Genomic DNA, 17111 nt, shown 5'->3' with positions numbered 1-17111 from the left:
CATAATAAACAGGTCTACTAAGCAAATCCAGGAGGAAAAGCAGACTTCCCAATACTTTTTCAATAATAACACACTGGGAGGCTTTTTACTTGTCAAGACCAGACTCCACATTCTAAAAACAGATGTAAGTCCCCATTGCATTGCTGCTACCCTGACATGCAAAAAGAAGCAGGTACCCTGACCTAGGATGGAGCAGGAACTGGATCTGTTTAGAACAGTGCACCAATTTGATGAGAGAGGGGGCTTTGGCTTTTGTTGAGTTTGGTGTTTGTTTTTTATTGGTTTTTTTCTTTAAACAGAGGGTTTGAAGACCTAGATCTGAAAGTACAGGAGGTGACAAGTAACAGACTTCACTCACCACAACAAGTGACTGCCAAGAACATTGAGAACCAAGGACTGCAGCCATCCCTGTCTCCTTATGTTATGGTGGGTAAAACTAATTAACACCTAATACAACTACAGAAATCAGGACATCTCAGTTAAATAGCAATCTGAAGAGTCCATCAAATGTTTTTTTTTTTTAAAAAGAAAGTTTTAAGTTCCAGTTCGCAGTACCCACAGTAATAATTTAACATATCTTCTTTTTTTTAACCAAATTTGAAAGTGTGTCGGGTCGCCATTCAAACTTCTAAAAGAGTGCTGGTGTCATATCTGTTAAGAGCTTAAGAAAAAGAGCATGAAAGCCAAGCCTCAGCATCTTACCTCTGTGTCAAATTCTCATTAGCAGCTGGAAGCAGATCAGTAGGGCCCCTAGGGTCTCCACCACGGATGCTATTGGCAGCTTTGATTGCCCTGTTATAGGCTTTGTCAAGTTCTTCCATAATAAATTTCAGGTCTGAAGAGAGGTGAGGTGCTGCAGTGAAACGCCAGAACAAACATGGTAGATACAGCAGGATAGCAACCAGCAGAAGGATGTATGGGAAGAACTGATGGGAGAAAAAATTTATATTAGGCTCTACCTTTATATAAAATGTCAACCAGTCACCCTCATTCTCTAGAAGTCTAGCTAATTCCCTATAAGCCTATTAAACCGTCTATCAGATTTTATTCAAATACTTTTAGTAAAACCCAGTTTTACTAATACAGCAGCCCAGTAAGGCTGCTGCTGCTTAGAGTTGTGAAGAAAAAAAAAGCAACACAAAACCAACCAAAAAAACCTGCACTGATGGAGCTGAAATTGAGAGAAGCAGCATCATTAACCTGGAGAACAACAAATAGCAAAGGCAACAAAAGCAGCTTTTAGAGAGGCTGACTGAAGTAAGACATAACTTAATCACATAACTCTCTCTCCCAGACATATCAACACTGTTCATAGCAACTAAAATGCTCCAAACAGCAGCAAAATCTCTCCTGCTCTCCACTAGCTGTCAGGAGGTTAATGAACAGACTCTTTCTAGGATCTGCTGCAAAGACACATGGCATCTGTTCAGAGCACAGGGTATGCAAGGACCATAGAGGATGTAAGTCTGGCTGTAGTATTTAAGGGTATTTAAATATTTCCAGATAACTCCTAAATGGAAACCAACATATGGCACCAGAATGGTCTGGTGTTAATGCAGCCCTGAGAAGTCAGCCTTTACACAGTCCCTGTTGCTTAGAGAAAGGGCTGAGGCTGATATAAAATACAACAGCTTGAAGCTTTCTGTGTTTCTTCTAGTTATCAGTAAGTATGTTTTTCTCATCATGAGATTAATCTTTAATTCTCAGCTGCTGGAGAGATGGTATTTTCTATCTACTGTGACATTATATTCATGGTATACATCCACACATAATGTTACCCATATGGAGTCATGATGTAAACTCTAGACAAGCAGTGAGTTAACAAAATGCACTGCAAATTGGGCTAATCTCTAATTTATTACTTTCAACTTTTGGTAGCAAGCACACTTAGCTCAAACCCACCACCAGTCCCCAAGGAATATTCAATCAGTTGTGGTGAATAGATCTGAAACAGATTTAAGGCTTCTTACATGTTACAGCCCTGCACACATGCACTTTCACTGAAAAAGCCAATGGAGAATTTTAGAGGGACTGGGACTGAAGTAATGAATCAGTGCAAGTGGAATAGCTTATCTGGACTTAATATGTTAGGTTGTGCTTGCATTAATCAAGAGAGAATACAGTTTTGTATATGCAAAATAAATTATTTTATGTTATTGGACATCTTATCCAGGAAAGCTACTTCTAATATCACCTAAGATTAAAGTAGAATCCTACGTTATTATTAATACTAGAAATGCATACAGCACATTAGCACATAAATAACAACTGACTTATTAATGGAACTTCATCAGCAACTGGAGACCATAATATAAACCATCATTCTGGATAGGCAGGCTCTCTACATATGAGTCACACCAGAAATTTGTGACACACAGTAAGGCAACGCAATGAAAAGCACGAAATTGCTACAGTAAACTCAGGAGGATGTATCTAAAGGTCAGCTTTTCCTTGGAACCCTTCTTATGAATTCCTACTTCAACCGTTTCTGCTCTGTAGCAGAAACTGAACTTGGCCAGACTTATACTTTAGTGTTTAGGTAAGAGGTTTCAAAGGTCCCAAAAAAGGAAACTTCCAAGAAAGGATGACCTTTAAAACTGTAATGGGAATCCTGCAGGGATGGGCTAACCCAGTAACAAGATCATTCCAAAAACTCAGTGCAGTTGCAAAGCAGAGTTGCCTGTGATGATACCATTCATGCCACTGGTGGGAGCTCTTCCTCACCAGCAAGGAACAAGCATCCTGTCCCCTCTCTACTGCACGGGATTGAACTCACAGACCAGAGGGATATAGGGGATTCCTTCTGATCTCCTGGAACTGCTGGGGACTGCTAGCCTGCCTGGTACTCCCACTGAATCCACATCATCTTCTGCACCACTAAAGCACTGAAGGGATTGTCCATAGTCACCATCAGGAATTTCTTCCCTCCAGAGCTCTAATCTATGCAAGTAGCCAGGACAGTCCTTGGGTGTGGGTGCTGCTCTTCTTTCTGAACTGGTAACTACTTTCTACCAAACTGAGCAATCACATTTTCACTGTCTGTTGCCTTTCAGTGGCTGTACCACTGACATGATCCTTCCCCTACCCCAGCAGCCTGTAGGAATTTTGCAGAGCTCTGCTCCACTACCACCTCTCTTGCCTCTTTGCACATTAGAGATAACCTCAGAAAATTTTCTTTTTTTCCAGATCTGCCCTTCCCAATTGAGACATAAAGTTCTGGCGTGTCCAACATGTTTCTGTAGACAACTCCTCAACTCAAACCCTAAAGCTCTAGAATCTGCCCTTCATATTTATCATTGTGGAAAATAACTCCAGCTTTCACAGGTCTAGGTCTTCAATGCCTTGGCCTACCCAAAGCCTTATGGTTTCATGTCCAGGCTCTTTCAGTCCTCTGAATTCTGTATTATGTAGAAATAGAAATTATCTATCTGTGCATCTGGGTGGGAACAACCCCAAGTACCAGTAGAGGTTGGGGACTGAGCTGTTGTAGAGCCGTGAAGAAGAAAGGGATCTGGGGGGGTGGGGGATGAAAGAATGACCATGAGCCAACAATGTGCCCTTGTGGACAAAAAGGTCAATGGCATCCTGGGGTGCATTAGAACGGGGGGGTGGCCAGTAGGTTGAGAGAGATTCTCCTTCCCCTCTACTCTGCCCTGGTGAGACCACTTCTGGAATATTGTGTCCAGTTCTGGGCCTCTCAGTTCAAGAAGGACAGGGAACTGACTGAAAGAGCCCAGTGCAGAGCCTCCAAGATGATTAAGGGAGTGGAACATCTCCCTTATGAGAAAAGGCTGAGGGAGCTGGGGCTCTTCAGCTTGGAGAAGAATGAGGGGTGACCTCATTAATGTTTATAAATACATAAAGGGAGAGAGCCAGGAGGATGGAGCCAGGCTCTTCAGGCTCTTCTCAGTTATGCCCAGTGAGAGGACAAGAGGCAATGGATATCAGCTTCAGCACAGGAGGAGGTTCTATATAAACATGAGGAGAAGTATTTTACTGTGAGGGTGACAGAGCACTGGAAGAGGCTTCAGCACAGGGAGGTTGTGGAGTCTCCTCTGGAGACATTCCAAACCCAACTGGACTTGTTCCTATGTGACCTCCTGTAGGTGACCCTGCTCTGGCAGGGAGTTTGGATTCAGTGATCTTCTGAGGTCCCTTCCAGCCCCTAACTTTCTGTGGTTCTGTGATTCTCTGAACACAGATTAAATTTATGTAAGTACCCCATAGCTGCTGGAATACTTCTTCCATAGGCTTAAACAAATGTCAGCTTGAGAAAAATTGCAGCAAAGTCTGTGTGGCTTTAGTGTCATAAACCTTCCACCAGTACCAGGAAGAGAAAGGAACAACAAAGAAACATCTGATTTAGTAAGGAGTGACCAAAAAGAGTCTTACACTGGTTTATACCACTTGGCTTTACTGCTCACTCATTTGAAATTTTACAGGCATCAGAGAACTCATTAACTCCCTTTCTGATCATCAAAACTGGAAATTCCACCAGCACTATCCAATTAATCCTTGAAATCTCTTTACCCCAAGGCCTACAAGACATGCAGCAAGAGGCAAGATAGTTGAGACACTGGAGTTGCAGCCCGAAACCTCTATTATCCCAGTCCACATCTCCTCCTTTATACCTAGAAAAAACTCTGGGGACATTCTGCACTTGCACAGCACATGTGCATCAGCCCTGTTGCTCTGCCCCAATCCTGTTCCAACCTCCCCCATCTCATTGGAGACTTTTGTCTTACAAAGACCAACCTCTGGCATCTTCCCTTACACCACCCCCAGCTCCTTCCCACTGCTGGAAGCGTGACCCCCACTTCATCACACGTCTGCTGGGCTCCCATCACGCCCAGAGCTGCTGCTTATGGCAGGATGAGAAAACACCATGCAGCTCTTTGCTGAACAGTCTCAAAACCAGAGCAGCAGCATGACCATCAGTTCAGCCCTTTGTGTTTGCAAACAAAAGCCTGTGTTTGTCAGCCCTTCCACAGCACTTGATCCAGGACTCCATCCTTCTCGGCTTCTGGCTTTTTAAAAAATGAAAGATGCATTTGTTGTATTTGTGCAGTGGGTTTAGATAACTAGCAAATTGTTTTGAATCATTAAAATTTAAGGCCTTGAACTAACAGGCAGAAGTGAAACTGCAAACTCATCTGGCACAAGCCCTAGGTTTCAGAGCAATAGACTCAGATTCTCCAGCTCATCTGACTGCATTTTACAGCCACATATAATGACTTCTCATTATAAGAAGAGGACTCTGGCAACCATAAACATATAAGAATGTGCCATACACCCTTCTTTTGTGGTTTCTGTATTTACTTCCAAGGCACCAAATATACAAGGAAGAAATGTACTCCAGTCTTGGATGATGAAAGATACTGGCCTAAAAGGAAAACTCATTCTTTCCTTTGCTGTCTAGTTACCAAGTTCCTTTTCAACACCAAGTACACAATGTTGTATATTAGATGGTTTGAGACTGCACAACTGAAGAAAGGTCCTCTGAAAGCAGATTAGAACAGATACAGTAGAATGCATACAAAATCCTGTGTTTCAGAATACTCCCTTCTGAATGCCATTAGTGTAAGTGCATTGAGGGCTACAACAACCTGGATGCCCTGAGTCTTCACTTCCATCCAGCTGCAAGGAGCAAAGGACAGGCAAAAGCCCATTGAGTAGAGCACTCTAAAACAGAGCAGCAGACCTTCAGCTAGGCTAAGCCAAGTTTCTGGAAGGCACTAGGCATGGGTACCATGTGATTAATATTCAGCATGAAACAGACAAAACTGGTAGCACATGGCCCAAGGACTCACACTAAAGTCCCGTGTCTGTTTTTTGCTAAGTATTGCTGAGCTCCTGAAAGCTACAGATGATGGAAGCAGGTTCACCTGCCTTGTTTGTCCCTTAGTCTGATGGCATTCTAGGTGGGATAGCAAGCTTCCAAGGAAGCTTGGAAGAGTACTAGGAAACCAAAAGCTCAACTGCCCCTCTTCCTGTATTGCTACAGCTGATAATACTCAATAAAACTTTGAGCTCTGCATAGATTACAAGCTATATCCTCACTCCTGAAACCCAAGAGCACCTCACACCTCAGCAGGATAGGTTGGACAACTCAACACTGTGCAAGCTGCTGCTAACTTCTGATGAGGCACTGAAATCCAAGCCTTACTGAGCAGAAATCCATACAGAGGGTTTCTACCCCCAGCCTAAAGATGTGTGTGCTCTGCATCACTGCTCTGCAACAAGAAATGGGAACTGCAGAATTAGTGCCTCTCTATCTCACAGATGCACTGTCCCACAGCCCATGGGGGTGATGTGTACCAACACCCCAAAGGTGAAAAGAGGACCAGATCCCACAGTGACTGTTTGGTAGGCTGTGACACAGCACTCCACCAAGCCCTGAAACACAGAAAGCATGATCTTTCTGGGCAGTGAGAGCTTAGGAAGTGGGATGTCCTGTAATGTCACAATGCAGAACCCTGATCCCCCATCGCTGCACAACACACTGGTTCCAGTTTTGTGTTCTACACTTGGAAAAGCAGCTATAAAGGTTGTCATCAAACAGTTTATGCACATCAAAATACACTTCCTAGATGTGTGCTGGTTTCTCACATCACTGACCATAAGCAGATTAAGCAATTTTAAATCAATACTAACTACTACAGAGAAAAAACAACCTCCATGCATGCAGTCCAAACTCTAGGAATCCTGTGTCTGCTTAACACCCTGAACTTTCCTTAAGTCATGACAATTTATTCAAGTGCCTGCATTTCTTTCTACTATGGTTATCTGCACAAACTGAACACATATGTCCCAAAACAACTCTGTTTTACCAGAACTTGAGAGCATCTATATCCAGATAAATATTAAGAATGACATGAACCATTTTCATTACATTTCAGTTCCCCATGTACACACATCACCCATCACATAGATTGCTGGTACTACAAATAGTAAAGCAAATTCCTAATATTCTCATGCCATGATTTCTTCACCTTTGATTGGGAAGCCAGGGAAATAAGCTTTGAAGATATCTGATTCTATAACTTGACAGCTAACTGTTCAACCAGAACATATGCACAGATATAGAACAGTGTTTGAATAATCTGTTTGCATATGCCTGTAAGACTCTGGAATCATTAAACTGTCTTTTGAAGATGCATTTGCATCACTCCTCTGAAGGTTAGAGGAAAAATCAGACTGAAGCACAACACAGTCCATCATACAGCATCCTCAGCTTGAACTGTGCAGTGATAAAAATACACTGCAAATAAGTTAAAAGAGCATTTTAAAACTTTCTCATAAGCTCAAATATGCTTTTATCATCCGAAGAAAATACAGATGCCAAGAATTATGTGACCTAAAATGCCTGTCCAAGAACCTAATCTATAGAAATTTTGACAAGGTCTGGATACAGATGGCTGACAGAAGATGAGAATGACTTTAGTGACATTTATAAAACACTTTTCTAATTTTACTGCATCTTCAGCCTTTATCCTCCAGACAAACACTGTTAAAGTGACTGCTAACATTCTGACTTCTACCATGCCTTATAGCAGATAAACAGTCACTTTCAAGTACAATAGCACCAAACTTTTAATCTGTAGGAGCCTGAATTGCAGCCTTAATAAAATGCACTGGAATAACATATTCAACAAAGAAGGAAGCCCCAAAGTGTCTTCACTCATGCGAGATGAAAATATTATGCATTAAAATATAAGATCATGGTGAAATGCCTGCTTCTTCAGTTCCAAATTTCTATTTGCCACCAGGAAGAGCCTTAGCAAAGGCACCAGCCCCAAAACAGGTCAGTGACAGCAATAACATGCTTTTAGAAGCTAAGGTATTAAGACAGCCCTGGATATGATCCTATTTCTGTTTGATGAGAGATGTTTTGTTGACATTCAGGACAGGAACCTGAGCTATAAATGGCTCACACTCTGGCTGAGATGCTATCATGCCTCCAGACCTGAAAGTGAATCTCAGATCATACATGACAGCATAGAACTGTATTTCTCTAGTTTCAATTAGTAAGACTAAGATGTGTGAAGTAGCTCTAACACTACACTCTCAAAGATGCATCTCTGTTCAGGTTTCCTTGCTCTGGCAGCCCTTAATCCCTGTGGGTATGCGGAGTCCTCAGTGAACTAAGACATTGTGCAAACAGTGAGTAAGAAGGAACAGATAACAATCAGAATTATAATCATGCCAACAACATAAGGAAGAACCTCCAGGTGGGGTTTTTTGTGTAGTTACAGACAAGCAATTCAAAGAACAACCCACAGGTCTGTGCTAAACCTGACTTCTATTACAAAAAGTTAGTATTTTCAACAAGATAAATTCCACTTCATTCAGATAAAGATTTCAGACCCACTTTTGGTATGCAATGCCTTAAGCAGGTCCTATAGCACTTGCCTTTCACTTTTACAGGGATCTGAGCCAGACAACAGACATATCCTGGCTGTGCCACTTGTGAAGAGCTCTTCCTCTTGCTGTCAGATGGAGGAACTGTTTACCTGCATTTCACACTGGTACACATCCCCTTCTTCCAAAGAACCATCTGTTCCTTTTACCCATTCACTGCTTACCTTAATCTTCCTCCTTGATTCTCCCCAAATACTAATAGACAAAAATATAGAGTAACTAAAAAAATCCCTAGGAGTCTCTTGGTCACAGGCACCTTCATTCTAGCAATCCATATTTCCGGGCTAGAGAGAGGCCATCAATCAATGTCCCACTGACCCCCAACTTGCTTGATTACTCTGTCAGGTGTCTGTCAAGATCCAGTAAGATGATGTGCACTGTCGTCCTGCATGGGTTTGTTTAAATTTCTCTGTGCACTATGGATTAAAAAGGTTTTGCAGTGCAGTTTCTTCCTTCATTAGACTGGAGGAGAACTGCCCACTAGCAACAACCAAAAACTTGCTCCTATTCCAGCTAAATATCAAGCTAAGTTCTATCAAAATAAGTTGCCAGTTGGAGCACTCATCTTTAGAGACAAAAAGCAAATTATCTGCACAGAGGGAGCAAATGTGTGCTCCTCCATCCACACCAGCACTGTCTGTGTCACCACATCACTGTCTCTTTACCACTCATCTTTACAGACCACTATCTCTGTTCTGACACCCCAGATATACACAAAAAACCTCTTGAGGGAATTAAGCCTGAATTAAAAACCCCAGAAGAAAATAGAGACAATGAAAAAGCAAAGCCCAACCAGACTGTTTGATCAGTGACAAACCTGAGGATGAGTCTTGTCAGAGGACTCAACCCTATAATCATTTAGCCAGCTTTTTCACTGACAAAGAAGAGGAAACTGTAGTGTTAAGCTAAGAAGATAAACTGGACATACCACAGTCTCTTCTTTCCATTTATCTATTGGCAGATAGTTTGTTTGTTGATTTGTGTACTCCTGCTAAGGGTTATCCAATGTGAAAAGTTATTCCAGGATCACTGGAAATTTCCTGCTCTTCTCTGGGAGTGCACAGACCACTAGACAGTTGGGGAACCCAGAAGGCTGCAGTACATTCCTCCTCTCCAATCCAAAACAAGCTTCCAGACTGAAAAATTCAAGTATTGAGGGAGAACTCCCAGAGCAGAAAGGACAGCAGGTAAAGTACCAAAGCTTCAAGAATTGCCCATGATTGAAGCACACATTTTACTGATAAAATATGTATATATTTATATATATATGTATATATATATATGCACACACACCAGTGCAAACTTGTATTCTGAAATAGGGAGGAAATGGGAAGAATTCAGTTTTTCAGTAATGCCACCTGGTTTTAATAACCCTTCTGAGCAACCAGATGCCTAGAAGAAAAGCAGGGCAAGATGCTGCAGGTTGGCTTCTTCAGCCCTACTTCTCTATGCCACACAGAGCACTTCCTAAAATGCATTGACAGCATTTCTGACAGAGCACAGAGAGCGTGCCACAAGGAAATCCAGTCTTTACAATCAGGAACTGAGACCTACAACTTCATTCCATAATATAATGCCTCCATTTTTTATGGAGCCTTCCAGAACATCAATACAGTGAGATGCTAAGTGAGTCAAAGTATTAGAAAGAACTTGAGATGCTTGACCTATAATAGTGCTGCTGCCCAGAAAGCAGTACAAAAGCTTTAAGAGTTTTCCTAGGAAAAACTAAGCCTAATGATCCCTGCTGCCCCTCTCCATGTATTAATGCCCTTGTACTGCAGAGTAAAGTCTACTCTTACCTGAGCTCCTTTGTCTCATTAATGTCACTGAGCTCCCACAAAGGCTCTGCTCTGCCTATTTTAAAAATGGTTATCTAGCCAAAATATGCAGAGCAATAAGCTCGTAGGCTGGGAGACAACCCAAGCCCTGTTTTCCCACAGAAGAGATCAGCCACCCATCAGTGGACTTGGATGCAAACAACACTTTCAGATGTTCTCACCAAAGTAGGAACCAAAGTTCAGTGTTTAATAGCTGTAACACCACATGAACAATCAAGGGAAGGATATTAATTAATACTGGCCTCCAAATAGCATCTGCAGCTCCCCGTGCCTGGCTCAGAAGGGTAGGTGGTTTAGTATGGATTTAGGAAGTTAAGACAAGGTACTCAGCCACTGCTACAAGCTCTGACTCAGCTGTAGGGTATTTACAAGGAAACATTACACACTATTAAGCTATCATGGAGGAGCTGTGGGAAGAAAGGCCCTGCATCAATTCCTGAGACAGCACCAGTCAGCAAATTGACATGTGATGCATCATAAAAGCCTGGTTACTTAAGCTATTAGTCATGGATGGCAAACTAGAAGACCTACAGGTGTCAGCAGGTGATTATGGCAGCAAATTCATCATTAAGGAACTGGATAGCAAGAAAGTAATCCCTCAGTAGAAAGGGGCATCAACTTTTCTACATTTGCAGGTAGAATTTCCACCTACACAAAATGGCTACATTGCAAGATGTCTCAGGAGCTTCAGCTGGCCCATGTAGAAGGTCTGACTGAAGTGAAATTGAGTGCTGAGCAAGGAAGAGTTCAGGCCAAAAACCAAGAAGTCTGGCTTTAATACTGACAAAACTCCAGACAATCAGGTCAAGGTGAGGAATGGAGCTAACTGGAGAAGGCAGTAGTAAATCCTTCCAGTAGTGATGTGTGTCAGCCAACAAATCAGAGACAGTCCCAAACAGTCTTTCAGAGAAGGTACCACCAGCTGACTGGATATTAAAAGCTGATACAGGATAGACCAGCAAAAGCCAGAAATACAGATGCTGCAAGTCCCAGACCTGAGGTCCCTCTAACCCAGATTCTCCCCTGCTCCCAGTTGCCTGAGGAGTTATTTGCTGGGATAAGTAGTAAAAGGGCTGAAGAAGACAGCACACAACACCCCAGATTTGCAGAGCTCCAATAGCATTTCTTGCTTTGGCATCAGCACAGGGTGATGCTGCCTCTCGAGCTGAGTCAGCTCCAGGCACTGGCATTTACTCAGTTTATAACTCCTGCCAAAGCTCAACTAAATACTTTGAGCCAGCTCAAGTGTCTCAGTACCTAATGCAATTTTAACCTTAAAATAAGTCTCTTACTCTTACATTTAGTATGATGCTGCTGCACCTGGAGCAGTGAAAGCCAGCTCACAGCTTACAAGGGAACACCCTGCAGAAGTGCATGCCAGGGACTGGGGTTAAACCTGGTGGTACCAGTGATGAAATTCCATCTCTCCAAAAATGCTTGTCCACCCTAAGTTTTTCTCCATGAACAACTGGCCAAGTGTAACACAATAAAAACAAAACATGATTTACTACCCAGTTTTCCTAAAACAAGCTTTTGATATAGGCACTAGGACAGCCATTGCACTGGGTAATAGTTTTTTTTTTAGTTCCTGGCTAAAGCTAGGTGAGGCCCTCAGCTCCTTGGCAACACAGGAACATTACCATTACTCTTGTGTCATAGAGCTGGTGATATTTTTATTCTAGCATGACAGAACCTTTATTTAAAAACAAAAAATACCTCCTGTATCACTACCCTCTTTGGAAGTAAGGGAAAAAGAACATTCTCTCTAAAAATAGAGATTCGAGTCAAAGCCAAGGACTACAGCAGAGGAGAAAGAAAGTGAGGCAAAGGCAGGTTTCTATGTGGGGACAGCCCTTCCAGTAGAAGGAGATCTGTACATACTTTATGCAGCCACAGGGAAATGTTTTCTAGGTTGTTCTGGGATGGCTGCTTCTGCTGCACAGCTGCCCAGCAGTAGGAGTCCACGTAAGCAGCTTGTCGCCAGGAGAAGGAGCTGGGGGCAAAACAGCTTATCTGAGCACCTGGGGAAACAAAACAGAAGTTAGCACATCCTTGGAAGATTAATAAAACAAGAAATTAAGTTCAGGAAGAAAAAGCTTACACTGAAGATTTCATGGTATCCAAAGCTGTATTGAATGAAATACAGCAGCTCTGCAGGGCAGAGTCACAGAGTTTCCACTGCACCCAAAGAGAGAAAACTCCCACAGGGACTCTCTGATGCCTCTTAAGGGGTGAGAAACACCTGTCTTTTAGGCCTGTTTGTATAAGATTTTCAGAGAAAGTGAACTCTAAGACCTGTTGGGCAAAGGGGTGTCTGGGATTGAGCAGTGACCATATAAGGCCCCTTTCCTGAGAAAGAAGATACCATCGCCTACCATCTTTCTGTCTTTCCCAAATGTACAACCTACACTTTACATGGTTATTGAAACAAGACCTCAAACCCCATTCCTGTAGCCCACAGTCCTTGCAGTGATGTATGGGCCAGGCTAGTCAAAGGTGCTGCCACGTTTTTGCCTTTGAGCCTGTGTGTGAGTTCTGATGGGTAAAAATGTGAAAAGAAGGATTTCCTCATGTAACTTCTGACAGAGCAATTGTGATCCCCAGACACCTCCAAGGGGTGCCAGACCTCTCCTCACAGATGTGAAGGATACTGTACCACCATCCTCCCCCCTCATTCCCAGCACCTTTTTCAGCTGCTTGGAAGCTTCAAATGAAGATCAGGGCACTGACTGACAGCAAGATCAGGTATTTAGCCAGCCTCAGCCTTAGGGTCAAATTCTGTTCTGATCAGCTACAGGAACCAGTGGGGTCTTCCCAAAACATATTTCAGCAAGGAAGAATGTTTCCTGGATGTGGAGCACCATTGTCTCCCTGGACGAGAGCCAGTAAGATAGAATGAGGGGGTTTGATTTTCTTTCTGAAACCTTGGCAGTGAAGGCAAAACCCCCCACATGTTTCCAACAGGCTCTCCTAAATATTGAAACAAGATAAGTGTTTCCCCAAACCATCACACAAAGTGGAGACAACCCCTCTGTGAACACCTCTGTTCCTAGAGCAACCTCCAGTGCTTCCTCCAACACACACCAATATCAGAAGACCAAGAGGGAAGAAATAGTGCTACTTTTTTCTTAATATGTTCAGCAACATTACTGCTAATGGCATTGCTGTGTACTTCATAGGGAAACAGCATTTTGTGCAAAATTGTATAATTTGTGTCTTTTTGTTGGTTTAGCTTTTAGAAAATAAGAACTTACTTTGTAACAGGAGCCAACCATATTTGCTTTGCAACTTGTATAGGCTTTTTACAACATAGCAAAGCCAAGGAGCATCATGAATAAAAGCCTTCCCTTATGAGTCACCATTATAATTATTTCTAAGCCTGTAGTATCATAAGGCCATGGTTTGACCTGTCACAAGCCTCCCTTATGGAAAACAAGTTACTGTTTATCAGCCCAGGGCTCATGTGATTTAGCAAAGTTGGCACCAGACAGGCACTCTCCCAAAGCTTCAGCTGTTTCTGCTCTCCAGAGAACTCCCATCAACTGTGAAAGTTCAGAAAACAGCACAATGGGGGGAAGGGAGAAAAAAAAAAGCAAAAAAAAAGCAGACAATTGGAGTGTCTGGAGTGTCAGTGTTGGTGTTCTCTACTGGACTACTGGGTAGAAAACATTATTTATACTCTGCTCTCATCATTTAACAAAGCCCCTGCTGCTGGCTGTGCCTGGTGTGAAGCAGCAAACAAGTGACCCTTTGAATGGGGGAGCAATAGGAGTGTTCAGAAAGATGCTTTGTCCTATTCCCATCAGTGTATCTGCAACAAGAAACACATTCCATGTGTTCATTCTCATCAATGGGTGGGAAACCACTGAAAGTGACAGTGTTTAATAAATTGGTGAGGAAAAGGGCAGCCAGCCTCCTTCTCCAAAGAATTACATGGACAGCTTCATACCAGAACAGCTGCAGTGACCATGGCTCCTCTGATCCCTGGGGTTTCAGAAGGGATGTTGGAAACCTTTGACTTGGGAGCCAAGCAGATAGAGCTCAACATCAAGTAGAAGCTGGGGTTTTTAATTGCACTGGTTTTTAATTAACTTTTTGAAGTCTTGGCTGTAAACACTTGTTACTGTAAATTACAACTTTGCACTAACAGTGGTAATGTTAAGACTTAAATGGAGCAGGTGGGGTTTTGTATATGCTCTATACAGAACACAGATTACTAAATACTTCTGAAAATTGTCACAGTTTCCATCTTTTTTTTTTCCCCTCCTCCCCTCCAAAACAGCAAAACATTTATACAGATAATTTACTTTATGTTGGGCTATTCTGGAGGAACTGAAAACGAAAATCTGTGCTTTTTATTAGAGGAGAAATTAGGCAAACAGACCCACTGTGCACCCATGCATGAAGAGGCCTGGTTTATGAAAGGCTAAGGGTATCCTGCTATGAAAGGAACAGCCTCTTGGCTTGGTGACATAAAGCCATTCCCCATCTTTTGCTCCAAGTAACAGAAGAGGAAAAAAAAAAAGCAGCAGCCAAGCCCATAACACAAACAGCGAGATAAAATATACAGCAAGGATGAGGAATAATAAATGCCTGCATTTGTTAAGCAGTTGCCACAACATTCTTTGGTCAAGTTATCATTATACTTAGCAACACACTTTTTTTTTTTTTTTTTTAATCATTCCCTGGGACTAAATCAACTTTGTAGGAGTGATGGGGATTTGACTTACACTTTTGCAAACAAATGAGGATTAAAAAATGCCACTTATTGTGGCTGCCCTAAGGAGAAACCATGCAAAAGAGCTGCAGAAAATTGAGGCAGCAATAAGTGTGCAGCCACATATGATAAAGGGTCAGTTTTACAGGTGTACTGTGATTACCATATGGAGCTGGTGGCTGGTGGCAGGAATCCAGGAATTGCTTGCAGGCATGCAACTGAGTGCAGAGTACAGAGCTGAGTCCCAGCAGCCTGGCCAAGCTGTCACCCCACCCTGCTGTGGCACCTCTTCATCTGTGCTCTGCCAACCACCCCCCAGATAACTCCTCCATGTCTGTACAAGGAGAAGCCTTTTCTTCTGCAACTGGATCCTCTGCAGCTCCCCCACAGCACTGTGAAAACCAGCATGGGGCTGCCTACAGGCTGAGCTCGTGTGTCCCTGGTAACACCTTTTCATCTCTTTTGCCTAAGCCTTGCTAGCTCATTTGGGAAGGATCTGTCATCCAGTATCTAAAAGATGTCCCAGTCCCAGCTGGGAGTTCTCAGAGATGAGACACAAAGCTGGGCCTGCTCTTCCTCCTTTTGTTCAAACAGAGATGGAAATTTTTCTGTTGATGCTAAATGAGCAGACACAAGCCACTTCTGAAATTTCCACCCTAATGGTTCTGTAGATGCTTTCCAAAAACCTGAAACTTACCTACAAAAAACCCTCTCAGGATCCCAAGGAAAATCTCAAATCAGCATCCAGCTGCTCTGCTGGAGTCCAAGGTGGGATCTGCAGAGGGCTCAGCATCCTCTTCTGTCTGCATCCCTTACAGAGCACAAACCCAGCAAGCTGGACTGGTTTCCTCCCCAGTAGCTCAACACCCCTCTTCTGAATTAATCATCTAATTGAGACACTACAAATCACAGAGTACTTCCAAGAATCAATGTTAATCATATGCTGAACTATTTTTCCTGGACCAGGATCAGGTGGTTGTAGTTGACAGGATTAAACCTTCAGTAAGTAATCATTTTATGTCTAAACACACTGTAATCACTGGGACAAATAAAAAAAAAAAAAAAAGAAAGAAAAGAAAAAAAAGAAACAAAAAGAAAAGCAGGAAAAGAAAGGAAAAAAAAGAAATAAAGAAAATAAAAAATAAAAAGAAAAAAAAAGGAAAAAAAGAAAAAATTTTGCATGATGAAGCTTGGATGAAAACCTGGCCATTAATTACTACTATAATTTTCCACAAGGCAAAATGAACTTGCCACAATGCCCGAGCTCCTGATTTTATCTACTGAGAACTATGTGCTTTAGCAGCCACTAAAGAAAAGCCCACAAACAAGAAAGTCAAGGGACACATACAGAATGTACAGGCTGCCAGGCACCATCCAATGCACATCCTCCACCCTAATCTTAAAAATACTTCAAGATATGAAAAAAGGTGTCTGTGTGGGTGCTCACACATGCATTAGGAGAAGCTCAGAATTAATTATTTTATTGGATTTACAGATGCTTTTCATGGACCAGAGTGGAAGGTTGGGTGAAACAGAGCAGACACTTTGTTTAAGAAGAAAGTATGGAGAAACACAATAGGTGCAACCAAGAAAAGAACATGTTGAGGTTTATTTTGGCAATGGATTAGCAGCAAAACTTAAATCTCAGGTGATACAATGGAGTGGACCGAAGGAGCCAGCAAGCATCTTTCCCTCTCCACCAGGATGCAAGTTATCCCTCAAAGCAGTCCCAAAATCATGCAGAGGGAAAAGAGCTGGGTGTTTACCAAGCATTGACTTCAGAGCAATAGGATTTTTGATTAGTGGGAGAAAACTTGTGAATTACATTCCCACCATTGAGATCTAAGGAAAATAAAGTTTACCTGAAGGCGAAATATCTCCGAACAGTGGTGATGACCACTTGGCTTCACTGCCAACACTGGAGGTACCCCAGACCTCAGGCAGCACCACAGAGCCATGATGGTTTTTAAATTAACTCTGGCACCATAAGCAGCTTAACATCATTTCCATCAGAAATGTAAACCTGGCTCTGTAGAAGTTACATAGAAAAATCTCCTCATCAACAACTGAAGATGTTCAGCCAAAGGCAATTTAAACTTGACATTAAAGCAAATGTTTTCAGAAGTTTGTCCTGA

The 17111-nt window shown here is 42.4% G+C and overlaps 1 protein-coding gene across 1 annotated transcript in view; it reads right to left on the bottom strand.

Moving 5' to 3' along the window:
* The window catches only part of PANX1 (pannexin 1), a 28327-nt gene that overhangs the window by 6172 nt on the left and 5044 nt on the right, over window positions 1-17111 (bottom strand). Inside the window, exons 2-3 of the mRNA XM_071733885.1 lie at window positions 12141-12280; window positions 703-926 (exon numbers count right to left, since the gene is read on the bottom strand). Of these exons, the coding sequence (XP_071589986.1) occupies window positions 703-926; window positions 12141-12280 (364 nt within the window). The remainder of the gene's footprint in view (window positions 1-702; window positions 927-12140; window positions 12281-17111) is intronic.

The sequence above is a fragment of the Heliangelus exortis genome, chromosome 1 (genome assembly GCF_036169615.1).
Source record: "Heliangelus exortis chromosome 1, bHelExo1.hap1, whole genome shotgun sequence".
Lineage (NCBI taxonomy): Eukaryota > Metazoa > Chordata > Aves > Apodiformes > Trochilidae > Heliangelus > Heliangelus exortis.
The sequence above is the reverse complement of the archived record's forward strand: the minus strand, read 5'-3'. Positions and strand labels throughout refer to the sequence as shown.